Genomic DNA, 22936 nt, shown 5'->3' on the forward strand with positions numbered 1-22936 from the left:
ACCCAGGACATAGACTTGGAAGGATAAGTTAACAAAGATGATATCCAAAACCTCAGAGAGAGTCTCCAGTATCTCTGTTACTTGCATTATCTTTTGTTATATAAAACTAGTTCTAAAAGGGGAACATTCACGCTTCTTTGTTCATCAAGAGAACTGAGTCCCCCAATTACTGAGACAAGGGATCTCTTATTTGTACCTTTGAAGTCATGCTGTTTAAACATCACATTGAAAATAAATTTGAACAAACAAACCTTATTGTAGAAAATTCCCTTGCATGCACATTCTTGGATGTAGGAAGAAGTGCCTTTGGCAATTTGGCCTAGTTAAAAAAAAAAAAAAGAATTCAGTTGGCTATTTTTAAGCATAACTGACTCAAACTCATAAAGCAAAGGAAAATCAGTGCTGATCCTGGAATGTGTATTGGCCTGCATTGCCCAACCTTCCCTTCATTTTGTGTGGTATTTAATCAGCTGCCAGTGAAGTTTGGAATGTCAGTTTGGTCACTGAGCCTTAACTCCAAATATCTGTGCAGTGTTTGTGGCTATATATTCTCCTAGAACAACAGCTCAGTTTCATCTGAATCATGCTTTGGGTCAGATGTCCTAATTGAATATAAGAACTGAAGAGAAAGTGGTAGAGGGTGATAATTGAAATTACTGGGTTTTGGTACAGTTCAAAACCAGTATTATTGAAACTACTGCTGAAACCCTATGTATAAGTCAGTTGAGGCTAATGAAAAATAGCTTTGATTTGATGTTGGTGATTTTGCTTTGACTTTTCGTAGGTGAAGGGATTGCATACACTTTTTTTTTAATAAAAGACATTCATTCAGTGTCATGTCACACTATTACATTTAGATATCAACAGCATGGGTTCAAAAAAAATCTACATTAAAACACTTTGTTGCAATACTTTTGCATACACATTTTGATGAAACCAACATTTCATGAGTAGATTCTACAGCCTATTTGTGAAATTTCAGAGGAATTACAAAGTAAGAAAAACTATGACCCGGACATGGCAAGAGAATCTTTACAGATAACATCTTAGGTGCTTCTAAACAACTTTTGTGTTCATCAGTTAGGAGAGGAGGTAGTGAGTGTACCTCCTAAAATAAACTGTCTTAAGTGTTGGTTAAATGAGATTCACACTCATGTAAAAACTAGAACTTATCAGGAAATTTTAGAATACTGACTCATTTCAAAAAATAAACCAGAAATAGGAATATTGTAATTTCTTAACTATTTCAGTAGCTTTAATGTCCTGCATAATGCACAGATGAAGAAACTATTGATTCTGAAAAACTGTGCTGTTTAGGTTTATTTTCTATAGTCTCTTCTGAGTGTTTTTGAGTTGAGGTACTTATATAATCTATGTTAGCAACCAAGATGCATAAGTGATCGTCAAAGGCTTGCAGACAACTTCTGTTCCTTTGTTAGGTTGCCCGACACAACGTACCTTTAGAGTCAGCAAGTCAGCTCTTTTAGTTCATGTCTAAAGCACCTGCCTTAACCTGTGTGTCTGAACATTAGAAGGATGTGAGGGGTGGATAAAACTCATCAGTTCGCCTACTTGCCTCAAATAATTTATAAAGAAAGAAAATTTACGAACTTATAAAATACTTTATAGAGCCATTTATTTCTCAATAGTGAGAAAATTCAGTGTAGCAACTGGTTTATAATTCCCTTTCTTCTTATGGACATGTACAATTTTTGCATAAGCCATGTCATTCTCTCTGTATCATTAACTCCTAGACCAATAAAACAGAACTAGACTTTTAAACAGACATCTTTCCTCTGTGTTGGTCCAGATCAGTTGTTTAGAATTTTGGAGAGGGGCTTTAACATGACAAGTTGGTAAAATTAATTTGTCCTAGATCTGATATGACTCAGGAATCTGGGTGTCTTTATTTGAAAGGAAATAGTCTGTGGTACACATTTGGCACAAGGGCCATTACCTGGAGGGCCTTACTCAAACTGCTTAACTCCATGTACCTCCAAGATGCCAGCGGAAGTAGTTGAAGGAAAGTGGGACTTTCCTAGTGTCAGACCTCACAAATCTTGAGGCCATCCTGGAGAAGAAACCTCATGTTTCTGGCACATTCTTCACTTCCGAGAGAATGTAATTTATTCATAAGCTGCAATGTTTTTGAAATATGTATATTTGTAGAGAGTAGATTCAAAAAAGCAGGATGGGTTCAAATTAATTGGATAAGGAAGACTTAGGTCATGAAAATTACATAATGGCAACAAGAGTAAGAGCAGAATAATGTAAGTATCAAGTACAGTTCCTTTTGGGAGTATCCTAAGTACCTACTGCTACCTTCTTGCACTTTAATACCTTTCTTCATCCTACTTGATGCCACCATTTTTGACAGTTTGCATTTTTCCTTTATGGGTGTTTGAGATGTTCACAGGGAAGCCACTCATCAAGTCCTCATGTTTGCAGTCTCATCAGAACTGGCTGAGGGTCCTCAGTGTGGAGACTTGGCCTGTCTGGCTCTACAGAGGTCCTCTGGTCTGTGTGGACCTATGGCTACACTGAAGTGGGACTCTGGGACTTCTTTTCTGTACCCTCATCTCCAGACTCTCTGCCATAGGTTTTCATGCTATGGTGTTACATTTCTTTTCACTTGACCACCAAGACTTCTCACAAAAACCCCTCAAAATCTAGCACCCATTATGCCTTACTAATTCTTATCTTCTGCCCCTCTCTATGCTCTATGAATGAAGCAGATTTCTTTCCTGAGTTCAAATTAAAGTGTCTTATTCCTTCCAGTCAATTCTGTGCTATACTTCTTTTCTATGCCAAGATGTGACAACCAGTAACTGCTTCCTCTGTCAAAGGCATTTTATTAGACAGTTATTGGAAATATAATGTTATCACTTAACGGTAATTAGTCTAACATTCCTGGGAGAAGACATCGGTGGGCTCCTTTGGTGGAGGGTGATAGATTAATTCTTATGTCCGTCAAATTCTGCTTAATAGGGCCTCCCTTGGTGGCGCAGGTGGTTGAGCGCCACGCTGTGAGGCTGTCCGCAGCCTCTGCAGCGCGGGTTCCATCTCTGCCAGCCATGGAGGGTCCCACATGGTGCAGCAGACCCCTCCTGTCACACCCACTGCTCCCCTCAGCAGTGTATTTCGTCAGTCTGCCTGTTCTGTTCCCTGCTCTGTCTCTTGTGAATCCTCTCCCCCTCCCGTGCATCTGTCCTGTATCCTGGTTCTTGTATAATTAAATAAATAAATCTTTAAAAAAAAATCTGCTTAATAAATGTCCTCTCTTAGCCCTGCTCTACTGCAGGGCTGGTACTTCTAATAGAGAGGTGTGACTCAGGGTGGCCCCCTGGTGGGCATTTTCAAGATCCAGTTCTGGAATAAGAGGTACAGTCCTATAGAAAGGACCGTTTGTTATTTAGATTTGGTTGTCCTCATTTTCAGCATCTCACAAGTCAAGAATCTGGAAATAATAAGATGAGATGCCAAAAACAAATTTGAAAACTGTGAGCAAGGTCTGTCTCTACTTTTAAACAACCCACATTTCTAAAATGTTTTATGGCTTTGTTTCTTCAGAATGTAGACCAATGCTTTAAAAGAACATAGCTTGAAACTGTTTCTTTTGAATATTTCTGTCATCTGGAGATGCCTGTACATAAGCCCCATGACAGATCTGCTTGGCTAAAAAATTTGACATGTCACCAGTCCTCAGAATAGAAAGGAGAGCCAGCATCCCATGATTCTAGGGGGAAAACATCCAACAATGGGAAAATAGCACATTAGCTGAGACACGATGATCTAAGTATGTAACTTCGATGGATAACAAATACTCTGTGTGACTCTCATAATTTTATAATCCAAAGGAGAGTCTTACAATTATCATAACTATTTCTCTTACTAACATAGAATTGAAACTGCCCTTGTAGGTCCTTACACCCGGCCACCTTTGACAAAATCTGCAGTGGAATGTTATAAAAGAAACCCAAATGTTTCACTATTGGATGGTCTGATCAGTAAGTCTGGAGGAAAGTTTCAGATTTAGTAACTTTTTAAATAATTCTTGGAGTGATTGTAGTGTGCAGCTGGGGCTGAGAATAACACTACACTGAGATCCCTTAACACAGTAACACTAAACTGTGGAATGCAAGGGGAGCTACAGGGAAGGCTCTCCACATTTGTTTGTAAATTTATTTCAAGGGAGTGGGCTACTCATGAAGGGGGCAATCATGCCTCAGGTCATATTTCAGGAAACTTCAGAATTGACTCAAGTTTGCCTGTTGGCGATAAGCCTTTATCTTATTCTTCCAATTCTCAGAGCCTAACACTCCACCAGATGCAGAGGTGGTGCTCACAAATATTTGTTAAATGAAGTTTAAAAAATTCATTGTCCCCAAGACCTCTCCTTGAAAATGAAATACTACTTAAGTTTCAAGAGAAATGCACTAAACAACTGAGATCATGTGTCTTAATGTCCTTTGAAAATTACAAAGTTCAGATATTCCAGGAGAAAGGATTATTTAAATACATCACATATAGCAGCTTTTGAACTTTAATATACATGAGTGAGTTCAGTTTTTCTAAGGTATCTTTTTTCCAATTTTTTCACCTCCTTTTCCATGAAAATGGAAGCATAATATCTCTTTTACTGAAGAATATGTTTAGAGAACAAAGGAAAAAGGAATTTAAAAAACTATGTAAACAGGAAGTCAGAGGCCATCCAGACTCACAACCGAGACTCACATAACTGTTACGTGATGCTTCACGATCATCCTTTTTTTTTTTTATTCAGCAACTCACTGGATTCACAATCATCCTTCAGACAGAAAAATATAAATTGAATGTGTACTGTCATGCTAACAGCAAAGTTGCTGCATTTATCCTCAGATATTTTAACCACTAAGTTGAAATCCTATGTCTACAATTTGACCCAGAATTTATATTTTTTAATTAAGGACACAAATCTCATTTAGATAAATACTTATCAAGATAACTACTTTGCTATATGGCTGCAAGGTTATACTTGGAAGAGAACATATCTTTCTCATTTGGACTTAAAAGAAAACTGAATTTAAAATTTTACAAAGTCAGAAATCAACCTCTCATGCCCCAAACTCTCTAACCTGGGGTTTATTCGTCTCCCTTGAATTCCTTGGACTTTTAAACTTTAAGGCACTCCACCAAGAATAAGAAGACCTGGACTCTATTCCTGGCATTACTAGTAAATGGCTTGTGACCTTGAACAGATGACTTAACATCAGGGCCTCTTTCCTCTGCTGTAAAATGAGAAGGTTGCCTGGAAGGTTTCAGAGGCTCTTTCTGGATCTAAAATTCTGTAAGTCTGGAAACACCAGCTAGTAACATTCATAAACTCAGTTTTCTAATTTCACCCTTTCCAGCATGTTTCAATTTGTGAAGTATTAAATGTGCAAAGTGCTTCAAATTAACCTGGATTACACAACAAATTACATTTTCCCCCCATAACTTTTTCAGCCATTTGGGCACTTGCTTGAAAATGTCAGCTACTCCAGTAAACTAGATATCACTGTAGGACTTAGTGTACCAGCCACAGTCTTTTAAATCCACTCATTTTATGTATAGAACTATAGGCATTTTTCTTAAAAGTTTAGGGAAATGTTCAGAATCAACTGTGCTGAACATTTCCCTGCCTTTGTATGCTATTATTGAATTGTATTACTTTATTTCTTTGGGGGTATATATGTGCATATATATGTATATATACATGTGTCTATATGTATACACATACACCATGGAAATTTTAATTAAATTTATAAAAGCTATTCAACAGAGATCATTTAAAATATATTAAATTAAGTGGTATACATGGAGTGGAATTCTTGTCTTTTCCTAGTTTTTGATTCTATATATAATTTGATGTCACTATTACCATGACAAGAAGCAGAAGAAGCACGTACAATAAAAATTATTGGTCAGGCATCCATGAAAAGAGTATTGAAATAGGTACTATAGAGTGAGAGTGTGCTACATAGCCCATATTACTCCTATAATGTAGTTTTATACTATCTGAAGTTCTGATAGAATGTAGAAAACAATATTAATTTAATAAACAATAGACACATGGAAATTAAGAGTTCTGAAGTGGACAAGAGGGCAGGGAGAACAATAATATTGTTATTAACTATTAATATGATTCTGTATAGATACTTCTGGACAACTCTTCCCCAGACCTACCCACAATATTCCTTCTGTCCTCATAAGAATGGAGGCAAAAAATGTGCTCTAACATTTTTGTCTAGTAAGTGCTGTATTTCTTCACACTCTTACAACCATCTTGTATCTTTACAGAAGAATTAGAAACTTAAAGTTCACACAGATAAGTAGTAACAGTTGAATTGTAACCAAGGTCTTTGTGACAAAATTTCAGGGTTAGAGTAACCAGTTTCAAGCTCTACTCTTCTCATTGAACAGATTTCTGTGAACTTCAAAATACTTCATCTCTTTGAATCAAGGTTTTATCAGAAAAATTATATTAATACTATCTACATAGTTCTGTGAGGGTGAACTGAGATAAAGATATACTCAAAGTTCTTAACACAGAGTCTAGCAGACTGCTGTCCCTCCATGAGTAATCACTATTATCCCTATAAACATCATTGTTGCTTTTGAAATTTTAATGCCAGGTTTTCAAAACCCAGAGAACGGATTCATTCCATTGTCCTACAGTCCTACTATGAGTTGATTCCTATTATAAAACTTTTTAGCTTTCCATGAAATATTTATATGGAAGCAGGCAAAAATAATGTGAACGCAAATATATAATGCTTTAATGATCACACAGGGAGTGCTTCAGAATTGAAGATGTGCCCTAACTTTTATCTTGCTGAATTAGACACAAATTTAAATACTTTTTCAACTGAAACCAAACATCATCAGGTACAGGTGTGTACAAGTTCACACACCCCCCTACGGGTGTTCTAGCAATTTCCAGGGTAAGCTGATTTGGTCGTATTTTCGGGAGCTTCGCCCTGCACTTGGGCTGCTTTGTTCTTCTGTTTGGGTTGCAGCACACCTCAGCAAGCATGTGCATATCTCATTAGGGTTTTCCTCCTAATAAGTGGATGATAATAAGTATCATCCATTCCCATGGGCTCAGCTTCCTTCTAGCAGACAGACGTCACTGTCATTACAGATACAGTCAGTAAAGTCACAGAATTATCAAAAGCTATTAAGTTGGTCTCTGGCTCATTTTAATTTTCTTTGAAGATACAAATGTCATACGTTTTCACAAATCTTTGAAAATCATGTTTATATAAAATTGTTCCTTTGCTACATCCAGACACCAAACTTGTAAAGTAACCGAAAAGTACAGCCTGACATTAGCAGAAAAAGAGAGAGAGGTGTACAAGGACACAATTCTTGCCTGTAAAAAAGAAGTTGGCTTTTCCAAAGAAAAATATCTAAAATTGGTCATTGTCATGGTGCGATATTAACACCAGTTCTTTGGCAAGTTTGAAAATGCTGTGCTCCGTTATAAAAGCTAAAAATGTCCTGGACCTGGAGTTGTTTACTCTGAGTAGGAACTGCTCTAGAGTTACAGAGCTCTGGTTGGAAGAGACGCCTGAGGGCCGCCTCCAAGAGACCGACGTCACAATCCTCTCAGCTGCTGCTGTGACACTGAGCTGAGCCGCATTTTGATTTGTGAAAGCAGTGCAGGTTTCGAAGAGACTTGTCAGTACTGCTCTGTTGAATGGTTGGAATTATTTTGCGTTCCCCTTTCTTGTAAAAAGCAAGATTCATCGAGCTGGAACTTTCCTTTTTACAACAACCAGTTGTCCTTCCAGTGCTAGATTGACCAGTGGTGGAATAGTCATACGAGTTCTCCCCAGAGCAAAAACAAAAAAAAAAGGTATGTTTCTTTCTGGTAGTTTGAAAGCAAACGACTAATTGGGGCAAATTATAGACTGCTGCTGCTGGCATGTTCTAAACTGTGGATGCCGTTTAAGGGGTGGGTGATTTCAACATCTGCTTGTTTCTGTGTCTGTGCTTAACGGCAGTGGGGCGGGGTGCATAACGGATTTCGCTGGCTCCAGAGAAGAGACAGTTCAGCTGCTGTGAGTGGATCTCCTGACTCTGGACTGACAGTGCCATCCGCGCTGAAATTGTGTTTTTCAAACACTGCTTTTCAGCGTTTCGAACAGCCCTTTAAAAGCCTACAGTAGGATTTTACTGAATATATTTCTTAGAATGCTATTTTCATTAAGATGAAAACTTTTTAACATTTGCACAGTAAAGTTCACAACCCTTGAGATTTGCTCATATTTGAAATTTCAGTGAAAAATAAATGTACTTTTGTCCAGAATGATTATTTGCTCACTGCATGATAAGCGTTTCTTATGCTTATGAATTTATGCTAATCGTAACAAGCTAATCTGCAGTTGGAAGGGAAGCTTACCACTAAATCTACTATTTAAGCTGGTTAATTGTAGATGTTTACCCAAGCCAAAAAGTTCTTCCAAAGCTTTTATTTAAGTAGATATGAGAAATAAAATCAGTGTGCCTATAGTTTTGATGTTTTCTAGTTTGAGTAAATAACTGTAGAGAAAACAGGAAAAAGACGATTAACTGAGAAGGCAGAATTTGTTTGGAATTGCATGTGGAATTCTTCTTTGACGCTGGTGGAACATTTTAAACTTGCTAAAATAGCAAGAAATAGCAATAAATATTATTTATCATTTATTTTCTCTGTAATAAAATCCAATTATGGTGTCTTTGGAAAGCTGCATTTGCCAGCGAAGGATAGGAGAAGCATAGGGTCTGTTAATAGGTTGAAATGATACAACTGATTCATAACAGTCTGGAGAAAGGTCCAGGGAATTGTAGAGGCAAGTGCATTACTTGGACGCATACATCCATGGAAATTCCTAATCCTTCAAAGTCGAGCAAATGCAAACCGTCTCAGGGTAAATAATTTTTCTAGGAATTGTGAGACCTGCAGCATCTTCTATGTGGCTTTCTTATGGGAATATGTAACCTCCCATAAATGAAAAATTGTCAACAATGTGATAAGTATTATGTGTAGAAAAAGCAAATAGGAGAGCAAGAAACGAATACGCTATAGAAAAACATCAAATGATAGAATTGGCAATGGACCCAGCTCCCCTATCGCTATTTTATTTGTTTGGCTAAAGTGGGAGAGACAGAGGTTGAAATTGCACTGATCAAAGTGTACTTAGAATGGAGTACACTTCATGACACATTGAGGCCAATTTGGGAAATGAAACTTATTGTGAAATCCTCGTGTTATTCTTACATTTTGTTTACTAGCAGCACCAGAACGTTAGCAGAAATATTTTCCTCCTATTGCCATATTTATGCGACCCACTCAAACTCCACCATCCAGCTTCCTGCCTTGCAGAGGAAGATGTCAAATGGATGACTTAAAGCTAGCTTGGGGAAAGAAGAATGTCTACCTGACTAAGTAAAGCAATTCACTCTATCCTTTTCCATTTGCTCTAATAAATTTTTATTCTCAATGAAATCATGAAGGGAGTGAAATGAAATAGAATCAGAGACATGAGGATTGCAGCTAGCAGAAATCTTTCTCTCCCACACGGATGCCGATATCTGTGGGCGAACAAAAAGAGTGACAACTATGAACAAAGGGAACTTTTGTGTTTGCCCCAGAAGAAAGCACTAAGATTGAGGTTTGAATCTGATGAAACTCTTTACCGCGTATCGTCTCACTAAAGAACACCATGTCCCATTAGTTGGATTAAAAAAAAAAAAAAAAAAAAAAAAAAAAGCGGGCCTCCCCGGTGGCGCAGCGGTTGAGCGCTGGGTTGCGAAGCTGCCCGCGGCCTCTGCGGCGCCGGTTTGATCCCCGGCTGCTCCCCGGCCACCGGAGGAGGGTCCCACATGGCGCGCAGACCTCTCCTGCCGCCCGCTGCTCCCCTCAGCAGTGTACTTCGGTCCTTCTGCCTGCTCTGCTCCCCGCTCTGGCTCTGGTGAATTCTCTCACCCTCCCTCCCGCACTTCTGACTGTGCCCAGTGCTTGTGTGAACAGAACAAACAAACAAACCAGCAAACAAATAAATAAAGCATGCCTCTATTAAAAAAAAAAAAAAAAAGCTTATGCAAATTTATAGTAAAAGCAGATTTATATAAGATTTATCTGTTGATAGTTTTTCTACTAATAAAAAATTTTCCTAAATATTTAACTAGCCATATGTCTCTAACCTACTTGAAAAATACAGAGGGCAAAGAAAAGCATTGAGAATATGAGCATTCACACACTTAGACTTGTTCCTGTCAATTTTCTAAAATAAAGTTCAAAATTTTAGAGAAAGAAATTTATTTCAGAGAAAGAAAAAAAGAGAGAGGGTTAGACGAAGGGAAGGAGGGAGAGAGGACAAGGGAAAAAAGGCAGGGAGAATGGGACAAAAGGAAGAGATAGGTGTTTGTCAAGGACCCACTATAATTCAAACAGCCTTTAGTGCTTTTGTTAAACATTGTCTCTCTTGCTCAATTAATCCTCACAACTCTATGGCCCTAATTTTATTTTCAGAGGACAAGTCATATTGCACTTGGCATTGATGACAAGACAGATGCTAGAAAGGTTAAATAAATCCTCCCACAAACATTGGCACAGATATTGCTCCATAGGAATTTTCATTCAAAGGCTGTTTCTGATGAATGATGGTTACATGTCCTGGCACTAAGAACTAGCCTGGCCCTGGGAATGGGAAGTTCTGTAGAGAGGCCCTTCGCCACATTTAGTGATGGGTTTGACTCTTTGCAATTGAAAGATTCTGTCTGCTCGGGAAGCATTACCTGTATTCCTGTAGAGTCCTGTTATCAGGAGCTGTCTGACTTAGAGTTATCTGGATGAACTTATTCAGGTAGTTTAAAAAAAGAGAGAGAAAGAGAAGAGGTTGTATATTTTAATCTTGATCTGAAAGTGCCTCAGTAACAGTTATGAACATGATTGAGGAGAAACTTTGTAATGACTTCCGAAGATTTCCTATCTTTCAAGACAGGATGAAGCATAAAATATCATATCACTTATTTTTCAAAGTAGCTTGAAAAGAGTCTGCTCCTTTTCTATAACTCCCTTTATTAAAAATGCAACTATCTCCTGATATCTAAAACCACTCCACTTTGCTAAGACATTCCAATGTTAAATACCTGTTAGTAAGCAAGATAGTTTCAACTCAAAGTTAATTATATGTAATTGTAAAGCAATTTTCCAATCTCTGAAAATAAATACTGTCTGTATTTCCTATGAATAGTATTTAGATGAATTTAAAAGATTACTATAATCATGATCAATGCCAGATTAACCCCAAACAAACAAAAAACACAAGATTCTGTATAATCTTTGCTATCTTCATTGTGTTAGGTCTTCATTGACGTATTTATGTGGGGTGGGTTGCATTTGCTGTGGAAGATATTTGTGGTCAGTGGCTCACACATAAAGAGAGCAGCAAATGGAAGGAAAGATGATAACAGGGAGAATGGAAAATGAGGTTAGGATAGAGAGCATAGCTAAGTGACCAAAATGAGGTATGACAGCATCGTTAATGGATAAATATGAAATTGCTTCTTTTTCCTGATGGAATTAATCATAATGTTGTGAGTGCCAAAGAAATAAACATGACCAAGTATCTGTAGCAAGTCACTTGAGAGAAGAGTTACAATATAGCATGTGATATTTATTATCAGGGTGTTTTTGAAGGTAGATCCCTGAATATAGTATGGATATTGTTTTAGCCCTGTTAGTCTGTTATAATTCATGGATAGATTGATGCTCAAAAAATATACATTTGGAAAATTTTACAAGTAGATATGCATGTGTGGAATAAACTGGCAAAAATAAAATTATTCTGCAATGTTTAGTTAATATTATTAAAGTATTTTTGTGATGAACTGGAAGACTAAGAGTTAGACTTCCTACAGTCTTGTTTATCTTAGACAGAGTCAATCTTTTTTTTAATATTTATTTTTTATGTATTTATGCATAGAAGAACTGGAGTGTAGGCCAGAGGTGCAGGAGGTGAGAGGAGTCACTAAAGACAGAGTGGGGAGCAGAACGGGCAGATCTACTGAAATACACTGCTGACGGGAACAGTGGGCAAGGCAGGAGAGGTCTGCTGCACCATGTGGGTTAGCTCCCTGGCCAGGGATCAAACTCATGCCACAGTGGCTGGCCATAGCTTGATAGCGCTGAGACTTTAACCCCTGTGCCACTGGGAGGCCCGAGAGTCAAACATTTTAAATATGCTTTTCTACCTATTAAAAAACATATGGCCTTATATTAATAAAAATTATTTTTATGAAAGTCAGGGCAAGATTTTTTAGAAAATAGGGAATTTAAAAAATTTCTCCAACTACTTTATATTTCATCTGTCATTTCATCTATATGGCCACACTGTGAATATTCCCACTTTAATATAAACTAAACCTCAGAAATTTTAGATGATTTACAATAGATACCAACCTGGCATTTTAAATTGCATGATCAAACCCTAAAATACACATGCCCTAAATGTTAGAAGGCTCATTACTGTTGCTGCTTAACGTGACTGAAGATTTCCTGCACGCTAAGCAAAATGCTTTTCTGCAGTACTCTGAACTTGATATCCTAAATATGTTCTGTATGTAATCTATCAGAAAGAAAAGAGGGCATGGATAAATTTTGACATACGGCTTCCAGAAGAGTTTTGTTGCTTTAACATTTTACCTGATAAAATAATGAGATTATTTTCATAACTTAGTTTGGTTTCTTATTGATACATCAGTCCCATACTGATTACCAATTTTGGAGTCTTACTTAATATAGTACCACATTTGGCATGGGATTGAAATCTGAATATAGAATTGAGACCATAGTATAACACTGGCTCAAGACTTTCAGTTGCAGTAATTCATAATCTGTTTGCATCAGACTAGAAAGAGGAATTGTATTTCCTCAAAATCTACCACAGTGTTATATGTTGACCATACTGTTGAATTTTGTACTTCCAATCTTAGATAATTCATGAAAGGTTTCTATCTGTAGGTGGCTAAAGGAATGCTTATATCACACATGTAACTTTAACCATCTTGTCCACAGTAATTTTGCTATCTAGTGTTAAATGATGCTTCTTTTTTGACTTAGTTTCTTCTTCTCAAGCAGATTGATGTCATCTCTTCTTTTGAGTCCAAGTTTCCTGTAGTTTGTTTATGTCATGGTTTTTGACAAACTGATAAAATATTTCCAGAAAGTTCATGGATGTGGAACTCTCTCTTTCGTTATGTTTATATTAGGCTTTTTTTTTTAAGGCAAGTGAGACTGCTTCTACTAAAACAACTCCAGCTTCCAAGAAACAGTTAAGAGAAAGCAGAGACAAGCAGGACACCCCTTCTCTAACACTCGCACGGTCACCATGGACCTGCATAAGCCATGGGAGAACACAGAGACCAGCTGGCACAAGGAAAAAATGGAATTACTGGATCAGTTTGACAATGAAAGGAAGGAATGGGAAAGTCAGTGGAAGATCATGCAGAAGAAGATCGAGGAGGTACAAGATGATTTGTTTTGTATTCATTGTAAACTTAAAGCTCAAAATGAAAATTCTATTGGTTTGTTTTGTATTAGAAGCTATCTTCATTTTCCTTATACCTCCTAAGATATGCATGTCCCAGTGACATTTACTAGACCAAAAATAGCATAACCTTACCCAATGGTGTTGTAGATATCACTTTTATTTCATAGCCTTGCCTAGAAGTTAAGAACTTGACATGTCACTCTAAAGTGCATCAATTTATTATTTTCTGACTAGAGTGCTGTGGTATGAAAATGAGGTATGTATTTTGCATGAGATTTCAAATACAAAATCAGGAGGAAAAATGTATTAGCAAAATTACAAGTCGTGATTAAAATAAAGATCTTTCCTGAGATGAACTCTGAACAATGTCTAAAGAAAATTTCATATTAGGGCCTCCCTGATGGCGCAGGCGGTTGAGTGCAGTGCTGTGAAGCTGTCTGCAGTCTCTGCAGTGTCGGTTCAATTCCCGCTAGCCATGGAGCAACCCACATGGCAAGGCAGACCTTTCCTGTCTTGTCTGCTTCTCCCCTCAGCAGTGTATTTCAGTCAGTGCCTGTTCTGTTCCCCACTCTGTCTCTGGTGACTCCTCTCACCCTCCCGCGCATCTGGCCTGTACCATGTTTCTTATGTAAATAAATAAATCTTTTAAAAAATTTTTAAAAATAAAATAATCTTCTGTTTGGTTAAAATTGTTGTCAAATAAGTATTCTAACAGCTCTATAGATTCCATTTATGGTAAATATTAGCCTTATCAATTTAGCAGGCATTGAACATACACTTTAAATTTAGAATTATAGTCCAGAGAAATTCTGTCCCTTTATCCATCAGAGACAGAAGCGTTCTAGTAGTTTGTCCTCTTTTTTTTTTCCATCTTTGACTGCAGCTATGGCATTATTCATCTTGCTGCTTATAGTACGAAGCTCCATACCTGGAATTATGTTTAGGTAATGTGCCTACCAGAAGACCCAAAGATGATATTTTTCAATGCTAAACACTAGCATTGTGCTCCCCTTATCATACTGATATATAGATTTTCTCAACTCTCAGCTTATGAGCAATAAGAACATACTTTTTATGCATCCCTTCTTACAGGCAACAAAATTGGGAGAAGAAAAGATTAAAGAAACTAGAAGGATAGAATCTTCATAGAGACTCAAAATTTTTTTTTAAACTAAAGTTTCAATATTTGAAAAATATATGATACAATATAGGCATAATAGACTGTATATGTTTAACATTTATCACTGTTTGTGTTTTAAATCAGACACAAATTATTAAGCTATGTGTTAGACACTTGTGGATTTTCATGCATATAACTTCTGTGAGTCTAAGTGATCATATTACCTAATGAAAAGACCCAGCACTGGGTATCAAGATAAAATGATATAAAGATGCTAATGATTCTCTGTTCAGGCACTATTCACAGTAGTTGGAATTTGCTGTTGTAAATATAGATACATGCAATTGGATAATTTGAAACCAGGAATAATCTGACAAAAACCCTGAATAGAGTTCATAGATGCATAGGATTTTTTAAATATATCATACTGCATTCTTTCATGCCTGTATCCTTTGTTCAGAAGATCAGATAAACATTGACAAGGGCTGGGGACCAGGTAACCCAAATTCCCTTATATAAAATAAATGCTTTTTCTATCAATAACATTATGCTTTTTGTTTATTCATACTTCACTTAAGTCCCCAAAAGAATTTAAGATGACATATAAAATTCTATATAAGGTAAGGTATGCTAAAATAAAAGAGAAAGATGAGATAAAGACAAGAAGATATAATGTGAAATGTATCCTAAAAGTCTGTCTTCCTATTAACCCAAACAGAAATTAGCAACTGCATACTTATCAATATTCAAAAAAAAGGCAAATGTATTTCTCATGAATAGCATCATTTGGTTCTTATTTTAAAACTAAAGCAATTTTGATTTCAACCATTCTTCTTCAAAAAGAGGATGCTGTCATCAAGAGAATCCTTAAGTTTAACATGATAGTTTCAAGGATTGTTTCTTACAATATCCTTTGTGGTCAGCCAAAATTATAATGTCCCCAAAACAGTTCAGTATCAATGATTTTACAGGCAACAAAACAATTCATGACTGCAATTTAATGCTATCCAGACTTCATCCACTTGTAGATATATAAGTATCTAGAGAAATAAATACACTGTATATTCCTAAAGCACCAGTTATGTGTAGCGTTTTTCTTGTCTGAGATTTGAATAAATATTGTCAGCAATAAATCTGTCATCATATTCCTTGAATAACTGATACAGTGCAGATATAGGTTGTGGTTGTAAAATGTAGAGACATTTGTTTTAATAGTTATTTGACATTCTCCGCTGAAATTCTGTAAGCTTTTCCAGAATGTAAGCAGGAACAGAAAGCTCTTCCTTCCTCTGATCAGGGGCAAGCTGAGAGAGTGCTTGCTCATTAAACAAAGGTCTCATTGGGCTACGGTCTAAGCTGGGATCCAATTTTAACATGGACTAATAGAGGAGCAAAGCCTCAGTGTTCTATCATATTGCACAGAACAGTGTTATACTTGTTTTAATCCAGATCAGAAACTTTTTAAGAATGTGCAGAGCCTTGCCTTTTATAAAATCTCAGTAATACCAGCCCTCCCTCATCAATATAATTTTGAAAGGACACATCCCTTGATTGGAAAATGTCTACTTAGGGAACAGAATGTTCCCTAGTTAGACAGCTAAATGTTGGCATACACATTGGATCATATATATCTAAAACTTGCCTTAATGTTAAATTCTTCCTTCTCTCTGAAAGCAATTAGATTAGGGCATAGCCAGTAATTGGTTCAGGTTATTTCAGTTTTTTAATAGTGTTTCTGTATCATATTAATTTATACATACAAATTTATTTTTATCTTTGAAAGGAGTTTTTTCCTATTCAGGAAGAAAGACAGAAATTGCCATTGATGCTTTATGATCTTTATGGTTCATCAAAGTTGTTCCAGCTAAATCCAGATTTTCGAAGTGCTGTTTGCAGGGACAAGCATTAATACCCAAGGGAAGGGTATTGTAATGTAGCAAAGAGAACTCTAAACAATGTGCTTAGTATCAAAAATATTGACAGAGTGAATTAGGGGGAACAAAACTCTATCTTTGCTTTCTTTACAGCTTTGCTATGAAGTAAAACTTCGGAGGAAAGTCAACATGAATGAACGTGCTAGGATTGCCAATCTTGATCGTGAGAAGTCCACTCAAGATAAAATGGTGGCATGTTCTCCAAATTACCCCACTTCAGGAAAATGTGAATTTATAGGGATGAATCACAGGGATGGTCTGGAAAAGGACAATAAAATGGAGCAGAGCTTACTAGAGGAAGGAAATCAAATGTGTAAGGAACAAAAAGAATCAAAAAAATCCAAAGTAGGGTTTATGGATCCTTTGGTCACAAACAACCAAAAGAAAGGTGAGGCCTGGCTTGACCTGAGGACTTCTGAGGAAGAGAGCAAGGGCTGTTCTGGCGCTCTCAACACTGTAAGTGAGATGTGATTGACCTACAACTGTTTCTAAGGAAATATTTACATTTTGAAATGCTAACATGCTATTACTTCTATGTATAAAGGCTCTTGAAGAACTTGCCAAAGTTAGTGAAGAATTATGTACCTTTCAAGAGGAAATTCGAAAGCGGTCTAACCACAGAAGGTAAGCTATACGTTTCTGATTCTTTTATGCTGGAGAATTAAAAAAGAACATTATTTTCAGTCAGTGTATCCAAACTCATATATTCTCTGTTCATTTAAAACAAATCTAATGATTCTTGTTGTAATCTGAGTATTTGGATTACTTTACTGTCTGTTAAAAGTTAATGTGTCCTTTAATACAGTTCTTTTTTGCTTTATGTTTATTTGTTTTACAAAATAAATTATGATATTATTGTAAAATTCTTACAGATGAAAATTTAATTGTTTATCCTGTCCATTTCATTTTAGAATAATCATGACACATATTTTTGTACTGTGTATTTCAACTCCTGGTTAAAGTATAATAAACCTATAATTTTTGGCTTGTTTTTAGTTTCAGTTACAGACCCCATCATAAAATGTGTTACCAACAGCCATATCCCAAGCCCCTAAGTAATACTGTTTTGGCTATTACTTCAATCCTGAGGAAACAATCTTTGAGTTCTATCACCTTAAAATGTCACTGTCAGCCAAGGATTTTTGTGTCCTCCAGTAGAAACAACCCTAGAATCTTTAAAGTCCTTTATAACAGCATTTTCACATGTGCAAAATTCCACTGAAATAAATATATTTCATTTACCATACCCATCCAGCATTCATGTTGCCAGTTACTTTTTAGGGATATAATTATTTTAATTAGGACAATAAGATAATATATTACCTGCTTTCTATCTCAATGTTTTAATTCTCCTCCAGCCTAAGTTGTACAACTATAGAGAATAAAATAGTTGATTTCTGACTCAAAGTATGGAAGAAATAGTATTAGCATATGTGTTAGGTCATTTGTCAATGAAGAAAGACACACATTCTGCTTTCCACTCTAACAACCTGTGAAGCCATATTGTTGCTATAATTAAGGTATATTTGATAACTCAGAAAAGATCTGTCAATTTTTTTTTTTTACAAATTACACCTTGTCTGAAGTTCTCCTGTCACTCCATAGCTTTTAGGAAAAATTCAGAACCTTTACTATATAATTCAAAGACACTATATAATTTGACCTAATCTTTCTCCTTACTTTCTATCATCCTTCCAACTCTGCTTTATAATCCATCCACACAAAACAACTTACTTGAATAGCCACACTATTTTTATTGCTGCTCACTATGCCAATATGCCCTTTACTCATCAAAGAAAAGTGTTTCTTTCAAACCCATTAATGCCTTCCACTGGGTATTACTTCTATTCCTATTTATGTCAAACCATTTAAATTGTTATTTCAAATTCAAGGGAAGGAACTTGAGCTCACATGACATAATGGATAGGAATTCTCTTGGCAGAGTAGCGGAAAGGAAATGGCAAGAGGAAACATATAGAAACAGAAATGCCAATAGCAAATGCATAGAGGCTACACAGACACACCAGAGGTCACACAGTCTGGGTGTAGGTGAAGTTTCAAATAATAGAAAAAAAGAAAGATTAGTAAGATAATTTGGGTCAGAATATGTAGAGATTTGAATACAACACTGAAAGGTAGGCTTTCTCCTGCAATACAGGTGACTTGAAATGTTTGACTAGGGATTTATATAAAAATGATGCTCAAGGAAGTTCTGAAATTTTTATCCTATAGCAGAAACCCATTGCTTCATTCTTGTTTTCTTTAAGAGCTTATCTTAAGTAAAATTATCACTAAAATACTATGTTTATAATTGTTTAGGATGAAGTCAGAGTCTTTCCTCCCGGAAATGCCAAATGTAATTAATCTGCCTCATGGAGACCGCATGATCAACAATGGCCAGTGCATTCTTCCAATCAACTTAGAAAAAGAAAAACAGAAATATGGAAAGAATTTAAGTGGTAATCATATTCTCCAAAACAATTCTATGCAAATATGTGGAATTGATGCAATCAATATGCAACAAAATGAAAGTCCACCACTTCCTCCTCCAAGAAGCACATCTCGAAATTTTCCCTGCTCATATGCTGAACAAGCCCATGGAAGTTTAAAGGCAAATTTAGACCACAACACGTGGGTGGTACCAGAAGGTCAAGGTGAAAGGAACTGCAACCCTCATTTCCTTCTGAGTCACAATGAGATGCCTGTGTGTTATTTAAATGAAGGGAAGACTTCAAAAGATAGCATCGTGTGTTCTTCTTTGGCACCAGAAGCTAAAACACCTAACAAACCTCTGGGTAATGAAAATGCTGGACGTAGCATGTGGTCATGTGACATTGGGATAGGTACAAAAAATAGCCCTTCTGCATTGTGGTTTCAGAAAACCTGCTCTACTCCCCATAAACTCAAGTATGAAAAGGTCATCCCAGATCACCCTGCTAAATCTCATCCTGAGCTTCATAAGAGCAATGACTGCTACTCCCCCATGACTCAGAGCAGTGGCCCATTTAGAAGTTTCAGCTGTGGCTTTGAACGGACTACAAGGAATGAAAAGCTGGCAGCAAAGACGGATGAATTTAACAGAACCGTATTTAGGACAAATAGAAATTGTCGTGCAATAGAGCAAAATCAAAGCTACTCAGAATCATCTGAAGCTCTTAAGCCCTCTGATACCTTAATTACATGCACAGGTAACATATCAGAAAATGACAGTGTATCTGATATTCTGAAAACTAGTGCCTACATACCTGTGCCCAGGGAAAACGTGTCTGATAATCCCACCAAAAAATCCACCACAGGCTTAGTCAGGCAAATGCAGGAACGCTTGAGTCCTAGCAGTTATCGAAACATGCTTCATGAGCATGACTGGAGACCAAGTAATTTGTCTGGCCGACCAAGATCAGCTGACCCCAGGTCAAATTATGGTGTTGTGGAAAAGCTGCTGAAAACCTATGAGACACCAACAGGGTCTGCATTGCAAAATTCTCAATGTTTCCAGAATAATTGGACCAAATGTAATTCTGACATCGGTGGTGGGGCCACGTCAAGTCAGCACTTAGAAGTGCTCCAAATAGAACAAGAGCTTCAGAGAAAGACAGCTCTGGGTGGGGCACAAGTGAAGCAAGGAGTAGATTGGAGAAAGATAACAAAGGTGAGAAAGTAAATAACCTATTTTTGTAGAGCTGCCTGTCTGCTTAGCAGTGGTTTAGAGTTCAGTCAATCGCCTGTTCACACAAATAGAATGTAGGTGCATCTTTTGGCTTCTTCTTAGTTTCTTGACACCATTTTTATGAATAAATGTTTACTTTAGAATTATCTTTCAATGTGAACTTTTTAAAGTACAGTTTTTGAAACAGGAATAGCACAGTTTTTGAAATTCTGAAGTGAGACAGCATAAATAGGTTTAAGAACCTCAGAAAATCAAGTGTTTGTTGTAAGTTTCTTGAAAAGCTATTCCACGTATGCATTTGTTGATTTATAGAATTTCCCTTTTAGAAGTCTTTATATTTTTTAAAGTTTATGGGAAATATTTTTTAAAGTATTTGCAATTTTCAGTTATTCGCTGTGATTGGGTCAGTCATTCCCAGCTTTTGATTCTTGTTTTTTTTCTCATGGTGTTAATCACATGAATGTGAGTGTAATCATTTCAAATAGTGCCTGTTAGAGTTATCTTATTTGTGGAGTTAAAAGGCAACCATGAAAGTGGAAAATGATGTTACAGCTTAAAGTAATAGGACATTCATATTTGTATAAATTCTTGATATTAAAATTGCCCCCAAAATGGGTATTTAAATAAACTAGTACTCTTTTTCTGTTTGCAAAAGAATATACTTTTTGTTACTTATAGAAGAAAAAGAGGTCAAAGGGATTGGTATTTACCAAGAAGTGATATCCAACAGTCCCTTTTTAGACATAATTTACAAATAATTACGAGGTGACATTGTTGTAATTAGTCATTGCTTTAAAACTCTTAGTTTTATAGAATGCACTGTTTATGCAGCATAATTTTAAACTATACCTTCTTCTGAGGTAAACAAAAATTGTTTTAATGTGGTTTTCAAACCCTGCAAAATATCCATTTTTATTTATTTTATCAAAATCTTGCCTATTTGTACATTGTGCAAATAATTTGCTTGCTTTTGCATTCCTCTGTTTTTATTAATGTCCTGTAGCTTCATATGGGAAATGGAAACATGTATGTAAAAATCAACCAATATTCTCACTAGCCAGAAAGAAATATTACTAAAGATTTCTCACTCTTATATTGATGGGGGATTTCCTCCATGTAGATCTTGTGTATTAGTTCTACATACCCTACCCTTGGAACAGGTCTGAAAAAATAATACTAAAGAGAGAAAGAGAAAAATCTGGACTGTCATAAAAATGAAGTCCATCCATATAGCCCATCTCAGATGAAAGAGCACAGATTGTGTTAAAAGGTCAATAAGAACCAAAAGTATAAGATGGAAATGTTTTATTTTGAATTGCAAGGGTCCAAGGATGTTTTTCCTTTAAAATTAAAAAAGAAGAAAGGAAAGAAAGGAAAATATTTTCAATCATCAGAAGATGCCCACTGTAGATAGCAACTCTTTATTAGAAATTAGAATAAAGTTATATTTCACTGAAGTATTATAGTGATAATTTTGAAGTTGTTGAGAGATAGTGACAGCAATTCCTAGTGAAAGAGAAAGAAACATCAGTTAAAGAATTTGTTAGTTCACATGCCTTTTGCTTAAAGTGAACTCAGTTTCTTCTATAATTTTTTTCTGTTTTAACATAACAGCAAAACATCCTAATAACCCTCTAAGAACATCTGTCATTTCATCATATTAAAATTATTAAACATGAACTTTTCAATCATGAACTAATAAGTTCTAAAAGAGATCAGCTGTATTAAGAATTATCATTGTGAAGCGATCTATAAAATTATCAAATGCCATATTCCATATTAAAAGTGCATTGATTAAACATCAAGACCATAAATATTAGATAAGTATTAAATAAGCAGATAAATCTTTAGCTTTTACTGCTTTTTCTTTTGTACAAATATGCTAATTCATTAATCCAATAGTTGGGGTCAATAATATAGTAAACCTACTGTTGGCGCCTGCATAATGAGATGAATGTCTTTTTGTATGTCTTAGGAATCCATGGCAGTGAAGTCCTCACAAGGAAAAGGGTTTTCCCGACCTGCTAGGCCAGCAAATCGCCGTCTCCCTTCCAGATGGGCCTCGAGGTCTCCATCGGCGCCCCCTGCCTTGCGGAGAACTGCCCATAATTACACTATGTCTCTCCCATCTGAAGCATCAATGGTCTGAGTCTCTGGCCTGAATTGCTAGATTACAACAAGTCCCAGTTGCCAAACAGAGCATCCTGAGTGTTTGCAACCAATCCTCTCTCTTCTGTATCTGTCAAGATCACTGGGACAAGCAATTTAAATCTTACTCCCATGAGTCTTCAGTGTTTTTATTCTATGGAAAAATTACCTTTCTGTATTTTGATTTCTTAGATCAAATTTTTTAGTGCCATCCTCATTACTTTGCTGATATGATAAGTTGAAACAGTGTATTATATTGTATATTCTAACTTTCTTGCAAGTGTCAGAAAGCAAGATTATGTGCATGGTCATGTGTTTGTAGGTGCATGAGTTGAAATAGGACATATCTTAGTATGTATTTAGATAAGAAAAACATATGTGCTAGTGTTGACTTTGAAATTATAACATGTATACCTATACATTCTTTGTGTTTATTTAAAATTTTGAAAATATACAGTAATACTGTTTATATTTTGTATACCTTTTAATGGGTATCCACATAAGGCAT

General features: G+C 36.2%; 1 protein-coding gene across 1 annotated transcript; it reads left to right on the forward strand.

Moving 5' to 3' along the window:
* Positions 1-13382: 13382 nt before the first annotated feature.
* KIAA0408 lies at positions 13383-22429 on the forward strand (the record flags this gene model as incomplete). Its single annotated transcript, XM_084228834.1, has 5 exons — positions 13383-13532; positions 16707-17069; positions 17158-17237; positions 18933-20262; positions 22256-22429. The coding sequence occupies exons 1-5, from the start codon at positions 13398-13400 to the stop codon at positions 22427-22429; spliced, it is 2082 nt and encodes a 693-aa protein (XP_084084960.1). The 5' UTR covers positions 13383-13397.
* Between the last annotated feature and the right edge of the window lie 507 nt (positions 22430-22936).

This window comes from Talpa europaea, assembly GCF_964194135.1.
Source record: "Talpa europaea genome assembly, chromosome: 2".
Lineage (NCBI taxonomy): Eukaryota > Metazoa > Chordata > Mammalia > Eulipotyphla > Talpidae > Talpa > Talpa europaea.